Source organism: Equus caballus, chromosome 18 (assembly GCF_041296265.1).
Source record: "Equus caballus isolate H_3958 breed thoroughbred chromosome 18, TB-T2T, whole genome shotgun sequence".
NCBI classification, from domain to species: Eukaryota; Metazoa; Chordata; class Mammalia; order Perissodactyla; family Equidae; genus Equus; species Equus caballus.
Window position 1 is genome coordinate 25,046,864 of NC_091701.1, and position 16,870 is coordinate 25,063,733.

Below are 16,870 nucleotides of genomic sequence, written 5' to 3' on the forward strand. Positions count from 1 at the left end.
CGCAAAATTGCTCTTGTCAGATCCCTTTGAGCTCCTTGCTGCTAAATCCAATAGCCAATTGGATTTAACAAGCTTCTTCTCATTCTCCTCTTTCAGTTCCTCCTATTCATTTTGACTTATTGTTGGAGTGTCCCCGTGTCCATTATTTGGAACTCTTTTCTTCTCCATCTATAGTTACTTCCTTGGTGATCAGGTCTATTTTCATAGCTTTAAATGTCGTCTATATGCCAATGACTCCTGCCATCTCAGCCTGGACTACCCTTGAAATCCAGACTTGCATATTCAAATGTCTCCTTGCTATCTCCACCTGAATTTATGACAGACATTTGAAATAATATGTGAAAATTATACTTCTTTTCTTTGCCCCCAAATCTGCTCCATACTTAGTTTCCTCAATCTCAAAAATAGCTAACTCAATTATCCCACTTGTTCAGCCCAAAACATTGAACCCATCCTTGACTCTTTTTTTTATTTACATGTCACGTCTAATCCATCAAGGAATCCTATTGGCTCTACCTTCAAATATATCCTGAATCTAACTACTTCTCACCACCTTCACAGCTACCATCTTGTTCTAACCCACTACTTTCTCTAACCTTCCGCCCTAGTCCCCTACAGCCTATTGACAACACGATAGGCATACTGATTCCTTAAAAAGCCAGTCAGATCATGAGATGCCTTTGCTTAACGCTTCCTAAGGACTCCTCATATCACTAAAAGTATAAGCAAAAGTTTTTACAATTGTCTGCAGGGCCCTATGTGTTATGATCCTCTTTCATTTCTCCACCGTAACTTCCTCTCTTCCCCTTGTTTACTCTGCTCCAGACACATGGGTCTCCTTGCTCCTTCTTGAAAATCTAAGCACACTCTTCCCGATAATCTTTGTCCTTGCTCATCTCTCTACTTGCCATGTTTATACATACCTCTCTCCTTCAATTACTTCAAGTCTTCATTCAATTTTATCTGTTCAATGGGGCTTCCTCTGATCACTCAATATAAAATAAAATTGCAAACTACCCCCATCCTTGACATTCCTTATCCCTCCATCTGCTTTATTTTTCTCTGTATCATTTACTATCTTCTAATATAATAATTTATTTGTCTTTTTTATTATGTCTTCTTTACTAGGAAGTAAATCTCATTAAGGCAAGAATATTTTTGTCTGTTTTAATCACTGCTGTATTCCCAGTATATGCAGAATAGCTCCGGGCACATAGTAAATGGTCAATGACTAATCGGCAAATGAATAAACCCTAATATCAAACTCTAAGGTTATCTACAGAATTCCAAATTTGAATTTACTGTAAACATATGTGTGACAATACATTACCTCAACTGAATCTATGTTAATGTTTAGATAATTCTAAATTAGTTTTAATTTGAAGCACAAAAAGACAATGGAAATCTTGGGTGGTGATTGTTGTACGTTAATCATTCTACATATGATTGAGCCTAAACAGTATTGATGAACAAGCATCATAATCTAGTTTGCAAAGTAATTAATTTGCATTTTTAAGAAATACTTAGACACATTGCAGCCTTCCCATTAAAAATTATTTTTTAATTAATGTGTATTAAAAAACAATTAGGATGTTAAGTCAAGAGACCTCAGTGACTGCAATAGAAATGAGACAGATACTACAAGAAAGTCACCTGATTTGAAATTTGTCTCCAAAATGATACAAAAAAATAAATCTATAGCATCTGGGTTTCCTGTCTCCATACATCATGTTTGAAAGCTCCTTCTTGAATCTAAATCTAGCCATCATTTCAATTCTATGGTTGTAGAAACAATTCACTAGGAACTGAACAATTTGTCATTTAGACTTGTGAAGGGAACTCTATTCCATTTTATCAAGCAGGCATGTACACTTTTGCTATCAAAACAGAGAATTTATGACTCACCTACTTTAACACCATACAAAGGCACAAGGACCATATCCCCATTCAGTCCACCATTATGAAGGTTATAAAGAAGTCTTGTGTCTTACCTGTTGGTTGAATTCTTTTTTGATAGATTCGTATTCCTCGAGGATTTTCCATTTTAATTAATGAATGAATATCAGTGCCATTAAACCGGTTTATCCTTATGATATTGAAGTTATCAGAATTGGTTGCATACAAATAGTCTTCAAACACGGTTATACCATAAAGATGTCTGACCTATAAAGAGGGGCAATAACTATGATTTTTAATTATGCTGCTTTCAACTTGAAAGGAAAAATCGATTGCTATTTACCACTGTGGAAAATTCCCATAGTAGGAGAGTCAGAAGCATATTATCATTTATTTTCTCTCAAAGAATTCAACATTTCACTAATTTAAAAATTTTCCCTGAGAAGAAAACATTATGCAGTGGTGTATACAGCAGTTCCAAATGTATGGAAGAGAATTTTATTCACATATCATTAAGAAAACATGTTCAGTAGCTACTTATCAAAGGCGAGTGAGAACCAAACTTTCAAGCATATTTAATAATATGCTTATAGCACTGTTATATAAAATTAGAAATATTTTTATGGGCTGCTTGTTCCCATAGTCATGGATATATAGAATCTGTGAAAGCATAGCTGCCTGTGAAAGGACTGACTGAGAAAGCACCTTTGAATATTTGTTTTATAAGTTCAAAATCCCATTTTTTTTTTAAATCACAGGTTACATTTAGATGCATACTTGCCCCGGAATGGAAAATAAATAATGAAATCACATATTTGGAATAATTGTAAATAAAATGTCAGCATTTTACTCAGAAATTAAATTCTTTCTAAAGCCTATTCATAATGGAAATAATGCTATTTGCTTTGAGAATAACACTGTTAATTGCTGTCCACGACACTCTAACAATGTAACTCTCCTCCTTGGCAGAGGTCTTGGGAATTGTGGGGAGGAACAGACATCTTAAAGTCATGAAAGCCTTCCAGCAAAGCAGAGGAAGAATGAGTATACTGATTTTTCTCATACCAGGGCACAAACTAGGCCCATTGCCTCTGCGTATTCTTTGCGTTATACTCAATTTAAAATGGTTCTGGTCCAGGACACAGTGGTGCTGACAATTGATTTGCTGTAAAGTTTTTGATGAAAAAGCATTTGACATTATTCTTTGGCATTATATTGCACTTTTAGTGCACTTTTAGTATAGATTTGTAGTTAAGAGAATTTTAGAAAGTATGTATGGCTTAACTGTAAAAAACATTTTTTGTGTGTGTGTGTGAGGAAAATTGGCCCTGAGCTAACTCTTGTTGCCAATCTTCTTCTTTTTGTTGAGGAAGATTGTTACTGAGCTAGCATCTGTGCCAATCTTCCTCTATTTTGTATGGGGGACACTGCTACAGCATGGCTTGATGAGTGGTGTGTAGGTCCACACCCAGGATCTGAACCCATGAACCCCAAGCTGCTGAAGCAAAGCATATGAACTTAACCACTACGCCACTGGGCCAGGCCCTGTAAAAATTTTTAGACAACAACACTACAAAATTTTCTATTTTGAGTAAGAAATCTCATCAATTCCGTACTTTAAGCTAAAGTATTTGATTTGTTATCTTCCTAGCATATGTGACTCATCATTACTCCTTCTGGTCCTCTCACATGAGACGTGACTAAAAGAAGACTGGCTTTTGCATGTTGTTTTTGGATCATATCTCATTTCTACATGTCTAGGCTAGAAATGAAAGATAGGAATTAATGGAGAGAATCATTCCATGTGAAACCCCAAATAATCTTTTTCTATATTTGTGTTATTACTCCGCAGTAGGTGTGTGTGTGTGAGAGAGAGAGAGAGGGAAAGAGAGAGTGGGCACGCACGTATTTACTAGCATCACTTTCCACATAGCTGACATCATATTCACTGAATATACCTGGGGCCCAATTTTGACTTGGGCAATACTTTTTTGCTATAAAAATTACAAGCAAGATGAACTCTTCCATTACCATTAATCTCAGGTATGCTTCGTTCAAAGTTTGGGGTCATCTGTCTGGGAGTGTGTGGTTGTGGCACACACACATTGCATTCTACATAACTGCCAATCCACACCCCAGGAGAGAAAGCACAGCTACAGAGGGGGAAATTGGTCAGGGTAGAAAACATGTTCACACAGGAAAGATCAAATTGTACTCACTGCCTCTCTGCCTTCCTTCAGAAGGGGCTGTTCCAGTAAAGCAAGTACATTGTTGCCTGCTCTGCTAATTACCCACAGCAGAGGTGGGAGGAGCTGGGAGTGGTGGATAGACCATTCTGCCTACAACCCAAATACTTCAAAAAATTTATCTATGTTGGATTACTTAGTGGTAGACTAAGCATATGTTTAGGGAACCAGTAAAACACAGGCAATAGAAATGAAAAAAATGGATAATTAAAAACTTCAGACATTAAACCTTTTTAAAGTAGACATGGGAAAATCATTTGAATTCCTTATCCTTGTTTCAAAGTTTAAAATTTTAATTGCACGTAGGTAAAAAGAAGGTCCACCATAACCATTTTAGAGATCAGGTCTTCTAAAGGTCATACCGAAGGCTTGCCCAAAAACATCAAGGTTTTTAAGATAGTTGAAAGTGACAAAGAAATAACTGGCCTCACCTCTAATATTGAACACTTTGATTTTTTTAACCACCCAGATTAGTGCATTTGTTTATCTGCCAAGGAAGGGGAAAGAAATTCATTGTTAAAAGCTGATTAGAATGGAAAAGTAACTTTAAGGGAGCATTACAGAATATTCTCGCCTTGTATTGCAAAAGAAAGCAAAGAGATTCACATATTTCAGCTCCGTAGAATAAGAATCTCAAATGAAATTAGTACAACCAGTGAGGTAAAATTTAAATTAAAAAGGTGCACCAACGATTAGGGCTTATTTCCACTTAAAGATCTCCTTTAGGTGTTTACTGAGTGTTATCTGCAAAAACTTGTAATGCAGCAAGGGAAAACCTATATACAATGGAAAAATTTTTTGACCTTGGTGACTTTGACAGAATTCTCATTTTAGAAAGTACTTGAATACATCAGAAGGAAAAATTTAATTCAACCTATTAAAATAATAATGATACTTTTGTAAGCAGGCATTTGCTTTTGTTAGCAAAATATCTCCAATGCCACATGGGACAGATGATGGTCAGTTCCTTACGAATGATCTATTTAAACTAGTTCTTAATAAGTAGGTCATAGCATCTGTCCTATGTTAATACTTTCTTTGCTTACTAGTACAGCATTTTTATTGTTTTATTTTTATTTTCATTGGTTTTTCTTTTGTGTGCCTTTTTGTTAATAGAGAGAAGAAGGGAGGGAGAGGCATCTCCAATATTATGGAATGCACTGTGAAAACAACATTCTCCTGTATAGGAAATACATCACAGTTTTTATGATCCATGGTAGCCTGACTTCATAAGAAATCTGCAACATTGTAATTTCAGGTTACAATGAAATTCTTCCTAGTATAATACCATTTATTTTATTACCTTAGCAGCATTTTCTAACAAAATTGTACTTACTTGTCTGCCTTGAATGATAGTATGTCTGTTCTTTCCTTGATAGTCCACTACTTCCACATAGTCCAAGTAAAGATCCACCCAGTAAACCAGTTTGTTGACTAGGTCTAGTGCCAGCGCAGCTGGCTGCTCCGTCTTTGAATCAATTATCCTTGTTCTGTTCATCCCATCCATGTCACATCGCTCCACTTTGGCTACATTCCCATAGTCAGTAAAGAAAAGTTTTCTGTTGAAAGAAAACGAAATGTTAAAGTAGAGGGAGGGAAAAAGGCATATTCAATAGAACCATCTGTAAAAAACAGAACTTTTCATTCTAATTTATTTCAGTGGTTACATCTGTTAGCTTCCCATAACCATTTCCATATAACATCACTCATAAACAGAGAAATCTGCTAATGAATATTGCAGGGCATAAGGGAGCAGGTTAACCAACAACTGTAAAATTTCCCCAAAACGAATCATTATGGTGGGTTTATTTTTGTATCAGGGAAGTGTTTCTTTAAGCTTCATAGAGCTGATAACACATGCACCACAGAAAATGCCTGTAGCCCATTTGGTATAAGCTTCGGAAGCGAGCCAAGTCACCAGGCCAGGGTACGTGAGTTATCAAGCTTTATCTTCAACCTGCTTTTCAAATTTCCTGGTAATGTCTGTCTCCTATAAAAGCTATTATGTGGAGCTCAGTAACGCTATGAGTGGTAGGGAATAGCAAACCTGGAATGGAATTAAGCAAATGGAAATGCAAATATGCTGTGTATAGCAATGGAAATAAAACATACATGATCCCTCTAAAACCAATGCCAAATTCTCCCAAATATTCCCACATCACAAAACTTCATATAGGAAATGCAGGCAATCTCTCCTCATTTTCTCTTTATATATTTTGAAGAAAAGTCTGAAAACCAATGTTGACCCAGAGACAAGAAATTCTTCCATGAAGCACTAACGCTCAAAGGTTTCAATACCTCCAAAACTTTGGTGTCTAATATTTGATTAGCATTCACTATGTTTAGTAAATACAAATCAATTTCAATTAACCTGACAGCATTTTAACAAGATTACCTGCTCATGAGACTAAATTACATTTGTAAATAGAAGACCATCTTGCCTTGACTTAAATGCGATGGCAAGAATAATCCAATTTACAGTGACGGAGCAATACTAATATTACCTAGAGTATAGAGTATTTGATTTTACAAACTTAGTGAATTAGTTTTTAGTTACTTTTCCCAATGTCCTTGTTTTATCTAACAGTATGGGTTATCTTTCAAGCTAAAACGTATTATTTAAATTATAATTTAGCTCTTTCTGCTGTGGGAGGCTTTGAGTAATTATTAAACATTAATGCATACTGTTCTGTGATAGTGCAAGCCAGATCTTATTATGAGTATATATTTCCCCAAATGTTTTTGAAAGATCAATTTATCACAAATTAAAAATTAGTTTTCAAGTAACTTCTTGTCAGGTGAAGAGCTTTCTATTTGAATGAAGAATAAATAAAACAGTATATGGTGCTATGCTTTATTGTCATGCTAAACGCTCAAACCTCTGCTCCCCTGCTAGCTCATGCTTGCTCTCTTGTATGGACTCTCTCTCGAACGCACTCCCTTTCTCTCTCTCCCATCTTGCATCTCCTCTTTCTTCACTTGTAAATCCATTTGTTCATAGCTATTCCAAGTTAAATTACTCTAACTGTAGAACATTGCCCACTATTCCTGTTGTGGGCAGCTCTCTTTCTCACCCCATACCAAAACGTCTCCCTTTTTAAGTTTTCTTTTCTGACTGGTTCACTTCACAGAGCTGAAGAGATGCTGGTGTGCAGGTAGCTTGGCTTTGGGTGTAGAGAGTTGGAGGCTCTGACATACTACGTGTAGTGTGATATGCACAGACTATGTATAGACAGATGAAGCAGGTGATTGAAACTATCTACATGGTATGGAAGAGGAAAGATGAGTCTGCAGATGGAGACTTCCCTGAAGCCATCTTGAGAGGATTTAATGAGATGTGATCTCAAAAGGAAAAAAAGGAGTGCCAGACAAGAACCATGGAGGCATGCTGTTGGAAAAAGAAGACCAAATATGATCAGAGGTTATGGTCAAGGATAAAACACAGACTCTCTTAGAAGTCTGAAGGAGAAAAGTTCCAGGATAAAGGACTGGGATGGCTGGCTAGGTCATTCACCTCACAAAATAAAAAAGAACATAGATTAAGAACATGCCATTGAATTTGGTATTTGTTAAAATACTAGTAATTTTTGGCACTTCTGTTTGAAAAGTTTAGTTATGCAGGAAGAGTGAACCAGGTGATGATGAAAAGGGTCAGGAAAATATAAATTATTCTTCCAAGAAGATTTTCAGTGATATTGACCTACTATTGCAGGAATGATGCAAGTGATTCTCATATTTGTTCCAGGTCATAATAAAACTGGTTGAAGTAACTCTCTATCCGAATAAGTCTCAGCCAAAGTATAAAAAAATCTAAGTATATGATTCATCAAAATTTTACTGTTTTAATGGAAGTGTAAAATCAGAAGAACAGGAGGCCTTTGGGTATGTGAAGTGGCACTGAGCTAGAGGAAACTGAAGAATCTGTCATTGTCCCTCCAGCACATGGCAGAATAACTAATGCCCAGTGGAGATGTAAAAGTTGTTCTTTACACTAAGTTGAACCCCTGAAGACCTCAGAATACTTACTACGATGAGCTCTGTTCACTTATAATTGAAATGCAAGAAATGGAAATGTCCTCCAGGATAATAGTACTAAGACCATAAAACTGTAAGCAGTTCAGTACCCATAGTCACATGATTATATAGATATTTCTTTGTTTGCTAGTTTTAGCATTGTTTAATTTTAGTTAAAATTTCCTACTACTGTTACAAAGAAAAGCTTCATTCCCAGGGCAATCTTTAATTGAGGCATGGTTGTATCATAATTGATAAACAAAAGTTAAAGTTTGTAATTTATCTAAAATCTAACTAAACTTCATTTGTGATATAAGTGTAGCTGGGTTGAAAAATCATTCTTTTGTTTTCTATAAAATATTTGTCCAAATCTTAGAAAAAGTAAATAGTACTACGTGAACCCCATTATCTCATTGATCCTTAGAATTACCTCTAAGATAGAAGGTGCAGATTATTTCTATTTACAGATGAAATAGGCTCAAACTACACATAGTCAGCCATGGTCAAAGTCACAACATGAATGTCTGTCATGTGTTTTGCTTTTATCTCATTATTTGGAAATAATTTCGAACTTAAGGAAAGTTGTAAGAATAGTAGAATAAATCTCTATATTCCTCACCTGTACTTATCAGTTGTTCATCTTTTGTCCCTCTGGTTATTTCATGTACCGTCTGAACCATCTGACAGTAAATTGCAGACATCATGATGGATACTTTATACCCAAATACTGCAGCCTGCATCTCCTAAGTACAAGGACATTTTCTTCCATAATCTCAATAGACCTATCAAAATCAACACTTTTAATACTGATACAATATATAGTTTTTATTCAAATTTTGCCTCTTGGCCAGTAATGTTCTATGTAGTGAAAATTCCTTTTTTTCAGAATCCAGTCCAATTGCATTTAATTGTCTTTTCTCTCTAGACTCCTTTAGTCCTGAGCGGTTCTTCAGCCTTCCTTTGTTGTTCATGGTGTTACCATTTCTAAAAGGTAAACATAAGTTGTCGTAAAGAATATCCCTATTTTGAGTGTGCCTTGTTTTTCTCATAATTATATTATGATGCCTTTTGAACTGAAGTGCAATAGTTTTGTACTTTATTGTTCTTGCGCCTAGGGCTTAGAAACCATGGGTAAGACTGTGATTTACCCCAGAAATTCCATAAGAAGCAGCACAGATGGTGGTTTGGAATCTCATTTATTCCATCTTATTCAGTATTTTCTGAACACTTAGCTCTCTTCACTTCGAGGGATCTCTGCCACCCTTTCAGCATCTCCTCCCACCAGGAGCCGAGTATCTTGTGCTGCTTCTAGTACAGCAGGGCCCCTAGGATAGTACTCTGCCTGTTGAACTCATGGTGGATGCTGGAGATCATTCTCAAATCTGTTCTATGCCCCCTTCCCTCAGCATTGCAATATTGACATTTCTTCTCTCCCTGTTCTTTCCTGTGGTACCAATTATTTTTTATTCTCTAGCAGAAAGGAGAAATTAAATTGAGACTGTTATTCTTTTGTTCTTCACTTATTTTTTGAATGTCCTTCTAACACCAATTTTAAAATAAAACAATATTCTAACTGCTCTCTCCATTTCTAAGATATGTTTAACTATTAGTTCATAAAGGATAGGGACATTTCTCTTAAACTTTCAGTTTTTCATCCAATCCATTAGTCTTATAATTCAGCATCTGCATAAATAGGAGTTTATCATTTTGACTTCCTTATCTCATCAGACATGGGAAACTGATTTTATCTGACATCTTTGTTGATTATATGAGTAGCCCTGTTTTACTATAGATGTTTAAATTTTATACAGTTGAAGATAGTAAGAAACTTTGAGTATTGTTGGCAAACTTGCCTGACATAAATCAACAGTCACAAAAGGAGCACTCACAGACAGTGACAGAGCACTGTGCTCACAAGTTTATGGCTTCAATCATCCCTACACTTTCAAGCAAAGCAATCGTTACCCATACTGACATCTTAAAACATGTATTTTTTTTCCTTTAACTGATAAAAATAAGGCTTTTGCCAGTGATATCCATTTTTAAATGATACTTCTGTGCTTCCGTAATTTGTTCAAAAAGACAAAGGGGAATTTACACACATCAGTGTCCTGTCCACATCCTTCAACTTGGTAGTCAACCCTGGTTTTGTGTCACCATTCTTACCCCTAACACTTTGGTTATAGATTAATGATGGAATTTAGAAATTTTCAGAGTTCTCACAATGAAATTACTTACCATTCATTTTAACTGATTAAAAATGATGCTATATAACAAGAGTTTGTTTAGGGAGTAGATGAGAGGGGATTAAGACATAAACCTAGGGGCCCATATAGTGCCAGATTTAAAAAAAAAAAATTGTTCTGAATAAGCCTAGCAAACTCTTCATGTTTATTAATCACATGTTAATGTAGATAACTGCATTTCTTTACATTTTAGAAAAATATATATATTCCTCGGCAAGGATTATGTTAGGAATTTCATTTTTCAGTCTTATTTTTAAAATAATTGTGTTATCCAAATAGCATCAATAGTAATAAAACTTTCTCTTCCATTGTATGTACAAAAATTGAACAAGAAAGCAATTTTCCATAGTATATAGAGTAATTAAAGTATACTTAGAATTAAAGTAGGAATATTAAATATTTAGCTTTGCAATTCTAAAATGCAATTGCAAATCTGAAAGAGTAATGAGTCTTTGGAGTAAGAGGTTTAAATTCAAATTCTATTAGCTCCTGCTACTTGAGGGATGTGAATGATAAACAATTAAACTATTTTCTCTGCCTAGTCAAGACTGTTCAAGACAGTTATTTATTGATTTTTACTTGTTTGGAGTTTTTGCTTTCATTGTTTGAAAAATCTCTCTTGAACTTGGTTCTCAGTTCATACATAAACACATAGAAATTAAACTTGACATGCAGACTCTTGTTCTGAGCTAGCTACTCTATATTCTGGAAACATCCCCACTAATGATTTCTCCAGAAGTGTACATGTATTGGATATGGCAGTCAGTCTGGCTGATTCAACATCCTTATTTACCTAAACCTGCCCCACCCAGTTAGTGTCGCTGACTTGGGCAGCCCTATGTGCCAATGTCATCCCTCTCCTTCCTGTTTACAGGTAATTAGACCAAGGAGGAACATGTGACACAAGTGAAACCATATAATAGACTGAGCTGAATCACTAGGACCCTTTCTCTCAATAATCTAAACCAGAACCAGCCCTGATAGCCTAGTGGTTACAGTTTGGCATTCACTGCTGTGGCAGCCCAGCTTCACTTCCCAGTTATAGAACCAAACCACCTGTCTGTCAGTAGCCATGGTGTGGTGGCAGCTCACATAGAAGAACTAGAATGACTTACAACCAGGATATACCACTATGTACTGGGGTTTTGGGGAGGAAAAAAGAAAAGAGGAAAGATTGGCAGCAGATGTTAGCTCAGGGCAAATCTTTCCCTGCAAAAATAAAATAAATAAAAATAAAAATAAGTAATCTAAACCAAAATGGTGGAGCTCACCTAGTGGGCAGCTGTGCTAACATGAGTAAGATGAGCAGATTGGAGGCGGGGGTGGCTGAGAGAGGAGGAATACTGGAGCACGTATGCAGAAGTGGGAGAGCCATGAGACAGAGAGATGGGATGAAAAGAGCCATGTAGTCCTTGAGCAAGGCATTCACCAGGCCCCAGGGAGTCCATTGCTACTTCCTGTCCTTAGTTATATGAACACATGAGATTTTCCATATCCTCTTGGGAAATGGTTATACATTTGAGCCAGCTTCAGCGGGCTTCTGTACTTGGAAGCTAAAGCGCCGTGAGTAAACAACTACATTGTCTAATGCTATATTTTAAGATTCAGCTAATTCTTGTTCTGAAGATTTTGAACAATCAAAAATCAGACTACTTTAGGAAATATTTTATATGGACATGTTAATTATACATAAAGCAATCATTTTATAATTTCCACATGTAACCCTGATATAACCCTATCTTTGCACTGGGTCAAATTTAAAAAAAATTATCAATTTGGCATAGAAAGCATCTGAAATATTTTCTGCAATCTCCCAGAAAAACACAAAGGAGAAGATATTAATAATGAACAGCAAGTTTTTAAAAAAAATCATCTTTCTTCATTTCTTTAAACCCAGTATATTACTTAAGCCACAGATTTCCAAATGTTCTTCCCTAATCTAAGCTGGCTAAACTCTCTCACAAACTCAAATACAGCCTATTTCAATCCCCAACTCACCCCAACACTGTCTCTGACTCGTCTTTGTATTATTTTAATGAAATTAGTTTCTTTGGCTTTTCTTTCCGTTTCCCTTCTGATCCACCCTCTGAAACTCCTACTCCATGATCACTAACTCCCTGTATTGCAAGACTGTTCTCTGAGTGTTCCTTCTACTTTTCTGCCTTTATAGAAACTTAGTATCTCCTGAGATCATCCTTTCTCAGCCATCACTGAAAATGTGGGCTCCTAGCAAGAACCCCAGGGGTAGATGAAAAATCAGTGCTCTCTTCAATACTAATTCCAGAATATTACTTTCCTCTTATCTTGTAACATTGCCTGCTTTTTGAAGGTCTCAAAAACAGGCTATCACTGACAGTACCCATCCTTGAAGAATCATCTACCAACCTTCTGATTCTTGTGTCTCATTATTTTCATTTAAGATTCAGCACAGAGTTTTTTGTCTTGCTCACTACTCCAAACCAGAGAACTCAGTAATTCTACTATCTACAGGATAACAGATCCACAGCTTTCTCCTTTATTTTCTTTATCTCCTCTCTGCCGATGGCCTTATATTTCCAGTACACTTCAACTACAAATTTCCATGGGGATGAACAGTACGTTGTTTGTTATCACCAGAAATTATACCTCCACCAAAAGAGATATCCCTCTCCTTCACATACACACAAAGGACATTTCATTCTTCCATCTGACTGTATGTTTACTATCTGTCTTGCTACTTGCAGACTCTCAGTGTAGCTACTCATTGACTTCATTGAGACTTTGTCCCCATTGATCCTCTCCATTTTCTTTCCATCAGCCAACCTTCAACTTTCCTTTCTCATTTCTTCTCCACTGTCCCCAGCACTCTAATTCACTCCATTCCACCCTACTCCACTCTCAGAGGACTGTCTCGCCTTTTACTGCATAGAGAAGTTAGAGCACATCAAAAGGCAACTCATTTGTTTTCTTATAGCCCCAGGTAAAACCTAACTACATCAGCATCAATTATTTCCCACCTTCTGCTCTTGTAATGTAGAAGGAAGCATCCTCCTGTCTGTTTAGGCCAAAATACAAGGCAAAAAATATATATTCATCCCATCTCCTTCTCTGAAACTGGTCTTCAACAATTCCTCCTTTCTTTTGCATTTTCAACCTCTCCAATTCTACTGAATCTCACCTTCAGCACATAAACTTGCTCTACCACTTATCATCCTGAAACAAATAAAACTGTTCTCTTAACCTCAAACCAGTCTCCATTTATTGCCCTTTCTCTCCATGCTCCATTCACATCGAACCTTCGCCAAAGAATTATTCACACAAGCTGACTTCATTTTTCCCCTCAATCAATCTTTATTCCACACTCATATATCCTCCAACCCCACCACTCCTCTTTTTTTTACTTACAGAGTTTGCCAATTATTTTCGTGTAACTAAACCTTTCTCAGCTCTCATTTTATTGACCTCTCTGTAGCATCAGAACAAGTCAATACCTTCCTTTTCTTGACTTTTCTTTCTCCTAGTGCTTTCTTGGTTTTCTTCCTACCTGACTGCTTTTTCTCAGTAATTGTTTTCCAACTCCTCTTTTTGTATTATGTCCAGGATTCTAACATTGGAGTTTCCCAGGTTCAGTCTTGGAATCTCTAAATTCTTTCAAAGAAAATCTTGAATGTTTCCATGACTTTCATTAATATTACAATAACTCATATTCTAACCTGTCTTCTGAGCTTCTAACTCATAAATACAGTTGTCTTTTTGGTACTTGTTCTTAAATTATCTTAGGCATCTCAAATTCAACATAACTAGTATTAGATATGGCCTCTTTCTGAGGCCAGCCAGGTGGCATAGTGGCTAAGTTTTCATGGTGCTCTGCTTCAGCGGCCTTGGGTTTGCAGGTGTGGATCCTGGGCGCAGACCTAATGCCTCTCGTCAAAGACACACTGTGACGGCATCCCACATAAAGTAGAGGAAGACTGACACAGATGTTAGCTCAGTGACAGTCTTCCTCACACACACACACAAAAATTCTTGCTCTTTCTTACCAAACTTATTCCTTCATTTTTCCCAACTTTGGCAAATAGTACCTCCTTCTACCCAATGGTTCCCAGAAAACAGGCATTCACTCTTCATACTTTCTGCTTTATCCTCTACATCTAATGCATCAGTACATTCTGCCAATTCTATCTTCAAAGTATATCTCAAATCCATATATCAATCTCCTCGGTTTTTTGTTCCTAAACCAAGTCACCATCATCTCTTGCCTGGAGACTTACACCTCATCTGTGTTTCTTGCTCCTTTTAAACCATTTTCCTCATAGTAGCCGAAAGGATCTTATTAAAATGAAAAATAGGTTATGTATTACAAAACTCTCCTATAGCTACTGCTAGCAATCAGAATAAAACCTCATATTCTTAACATCAGCAACAATGATGAGCATGATCTGGTCTCTGCCTATTTCTCCAGCTTCATCTAGTGGGATTCTTCCCCACTTCTCATACATTGGCTGTCTTTCAATTCTGTAAACAAGCCACTTGTTTCTTCCTTTCTGCACTTCACATATCCTGTCCCTTTATCTGGAAATTAATTTCAGTCATGAAATTCCAATCTTGCCTTTAGTTTTCAACTTAAATGTCAATCCCCATGAAAGACTTTTGCTGCTTTCCTATATCAATTAGGTCTGCCTGATATAACTTTATGACATTCTATATTTTTCTTATAACACCCTTCTATATTTTACTTGCATGAAACAACCACCATCTCTCTCTCTCTAAGTATATATATGTATATGTATATATGTATATTATATATACACATATTATCTGAATATACGTATATTCAGATTTTTCTCAGGATGTCTACCTGTCTTGTAAGATATATATATATCCTACATATATACATACCATGTATATAGAGATATATATATGCACACCCTGAACTCACTTCCTCATATTGGATAGTAAAATCTAAAACTCAGACTTGAAATTAGGTTAAAGGGGCAAAAACTGTGTATAAGGGCATTCTAGCACAGGAAAATAAATGAGTTTTCCACATTGTCCAGCATAGCTCACTGCAATTCTACTTTGGACCCAAATTACTGGCCACTAATAAATTATTGCTTTGCCTCAGTTTGATTGCATTGTCCTTTTTGGACATGGCTCCCTTTGGAGATCTTGTCTGGAGTAGTGCTTAGTTCAGGGTAAGATTTGGTGTTCCTGTGTCTGACCAATTTTCCTTTTTTATTTTTTAGGAGGAAGATTAGCCCTGAGCTAACATTTGCTGCGAATACCCCTCTTTTTGCTAAGGAAGACTGTCCCTGAGCTCACATCTGTGCCCATCTTCCTCTACTTTATACGTGGGATACCTACCACAGCATGGCTTGCTGAGCAGTGCCATGTCTGCACCTGGGATCCGAACCGGTGAACCCTGGACCACCGAAGTGGAATGTGCACACTTAACCTCTATGCCATTGGGCTGGCCCCACGTTTGTAATGGCATCTCCTCAACATCCTTTTTATTTAACAACAGATAGCAGATTATAACAGCACTTGGATATATTCCTAAAAGGTTCAGGCTATCAGTAAGGAAATACTCATTTGGTAGTTATGCATTAGTACAGGGGGTAAAAATGGGAAAGATGAGGAAGATTCAAGAACTATTTTGGGGACTGAGTCAACAGGACTTAATAGTTAATTGAGTGGGGACAAGGATGAGTAGAGAGCAGCATTCTAGTATAATAACTTTCATAAAATACATTTCTTGACTATATTGTGCCTTTAGATTTTTCCCAGGACGTCTACCTGTCTTGTAAGATCTCAAGGTTTATTCCATTTAATATGAAGAATAGATTGTACAGTTTGGGCATATTACTTTTCATGACCAAGGGCAATGCTATCTTAAGACTCCTTCAGGGGTCAGTTTGCAGGATGTCAGTACTCAAAAACTCATGCTCAATATACTTGATTCATGTGGAACAGTAGAATATTTGCTGTAATATATTAGATGTCAAAAAGTTGCTCTCTGAGATATGCAGAGATGTATAACCTAATTTCCACACCTAAGGAAGTCCTATTGGCTTATAAACACATTTTTCTGGGCTGAAATAACATAGGCGGCTGTCTCAGAAGCAACTAAGGTAAGTATCCATGAAGTTGTGATTGCTGAACAAATCCGGTTCACTGCTATGCTAATTACCAGTTAGCTGAACTGTCAATTTCTATTTTAAATTCCTCCTAAATGGAGGAAAAAACAGTGCATAGAAAAATGAAACTTTAACTACAGCATGGGTTTCTTGTATATGAGTTATTGTTTAAACGTGTGCACATCTCAGTTTGGGATAGATTGCAATGATAATATTGCAATGATGATAAAATCATATACTAACATAGATAAAATCACACTGTAAAAGATAATTTCTTCGTCTGGTGTTCACTTTCCTAGCTGTGAAGGGCAGACAGACTTAGAAAAAAATAAGTCAAAAGTCCTGTAGAGCA

At 36.4% G+C, this 16,870-nt stretch overlaps 1 protein-coding gene across 3 annotated transcripts in view; it reads right to left on the reverse strand.

The window, feature by feature from the left end:
• LRP1B (LDL receptor related protein 1B) overlaps positions 1 to 16,870 on the reverse strand; it is a 1,824,397-nt gene that overhangs the window by 786,232 nt on the left and 1,021,295 nt on the right. For all 3 annotated transcript variants that reach the window (XM_070241833.1, XM_023622537.2, XM_023622536.2), the window contains 2 exons: positions 5,479 to 5,701; positions 1,992 to 2,163 (listed from right to left, as the gene is read on the reverse strand). In XM_070241833.1, the coding sequence (XP_070097934.1) occupies positions 1,992 to 2,163; positions 5,479 to 5,701 (395 nt within the window). The remainder of the gene's footprint in view (positions 1 to 1,991; positions 2,164 to 5,478; positions 5,702 to 16,870) is intronic.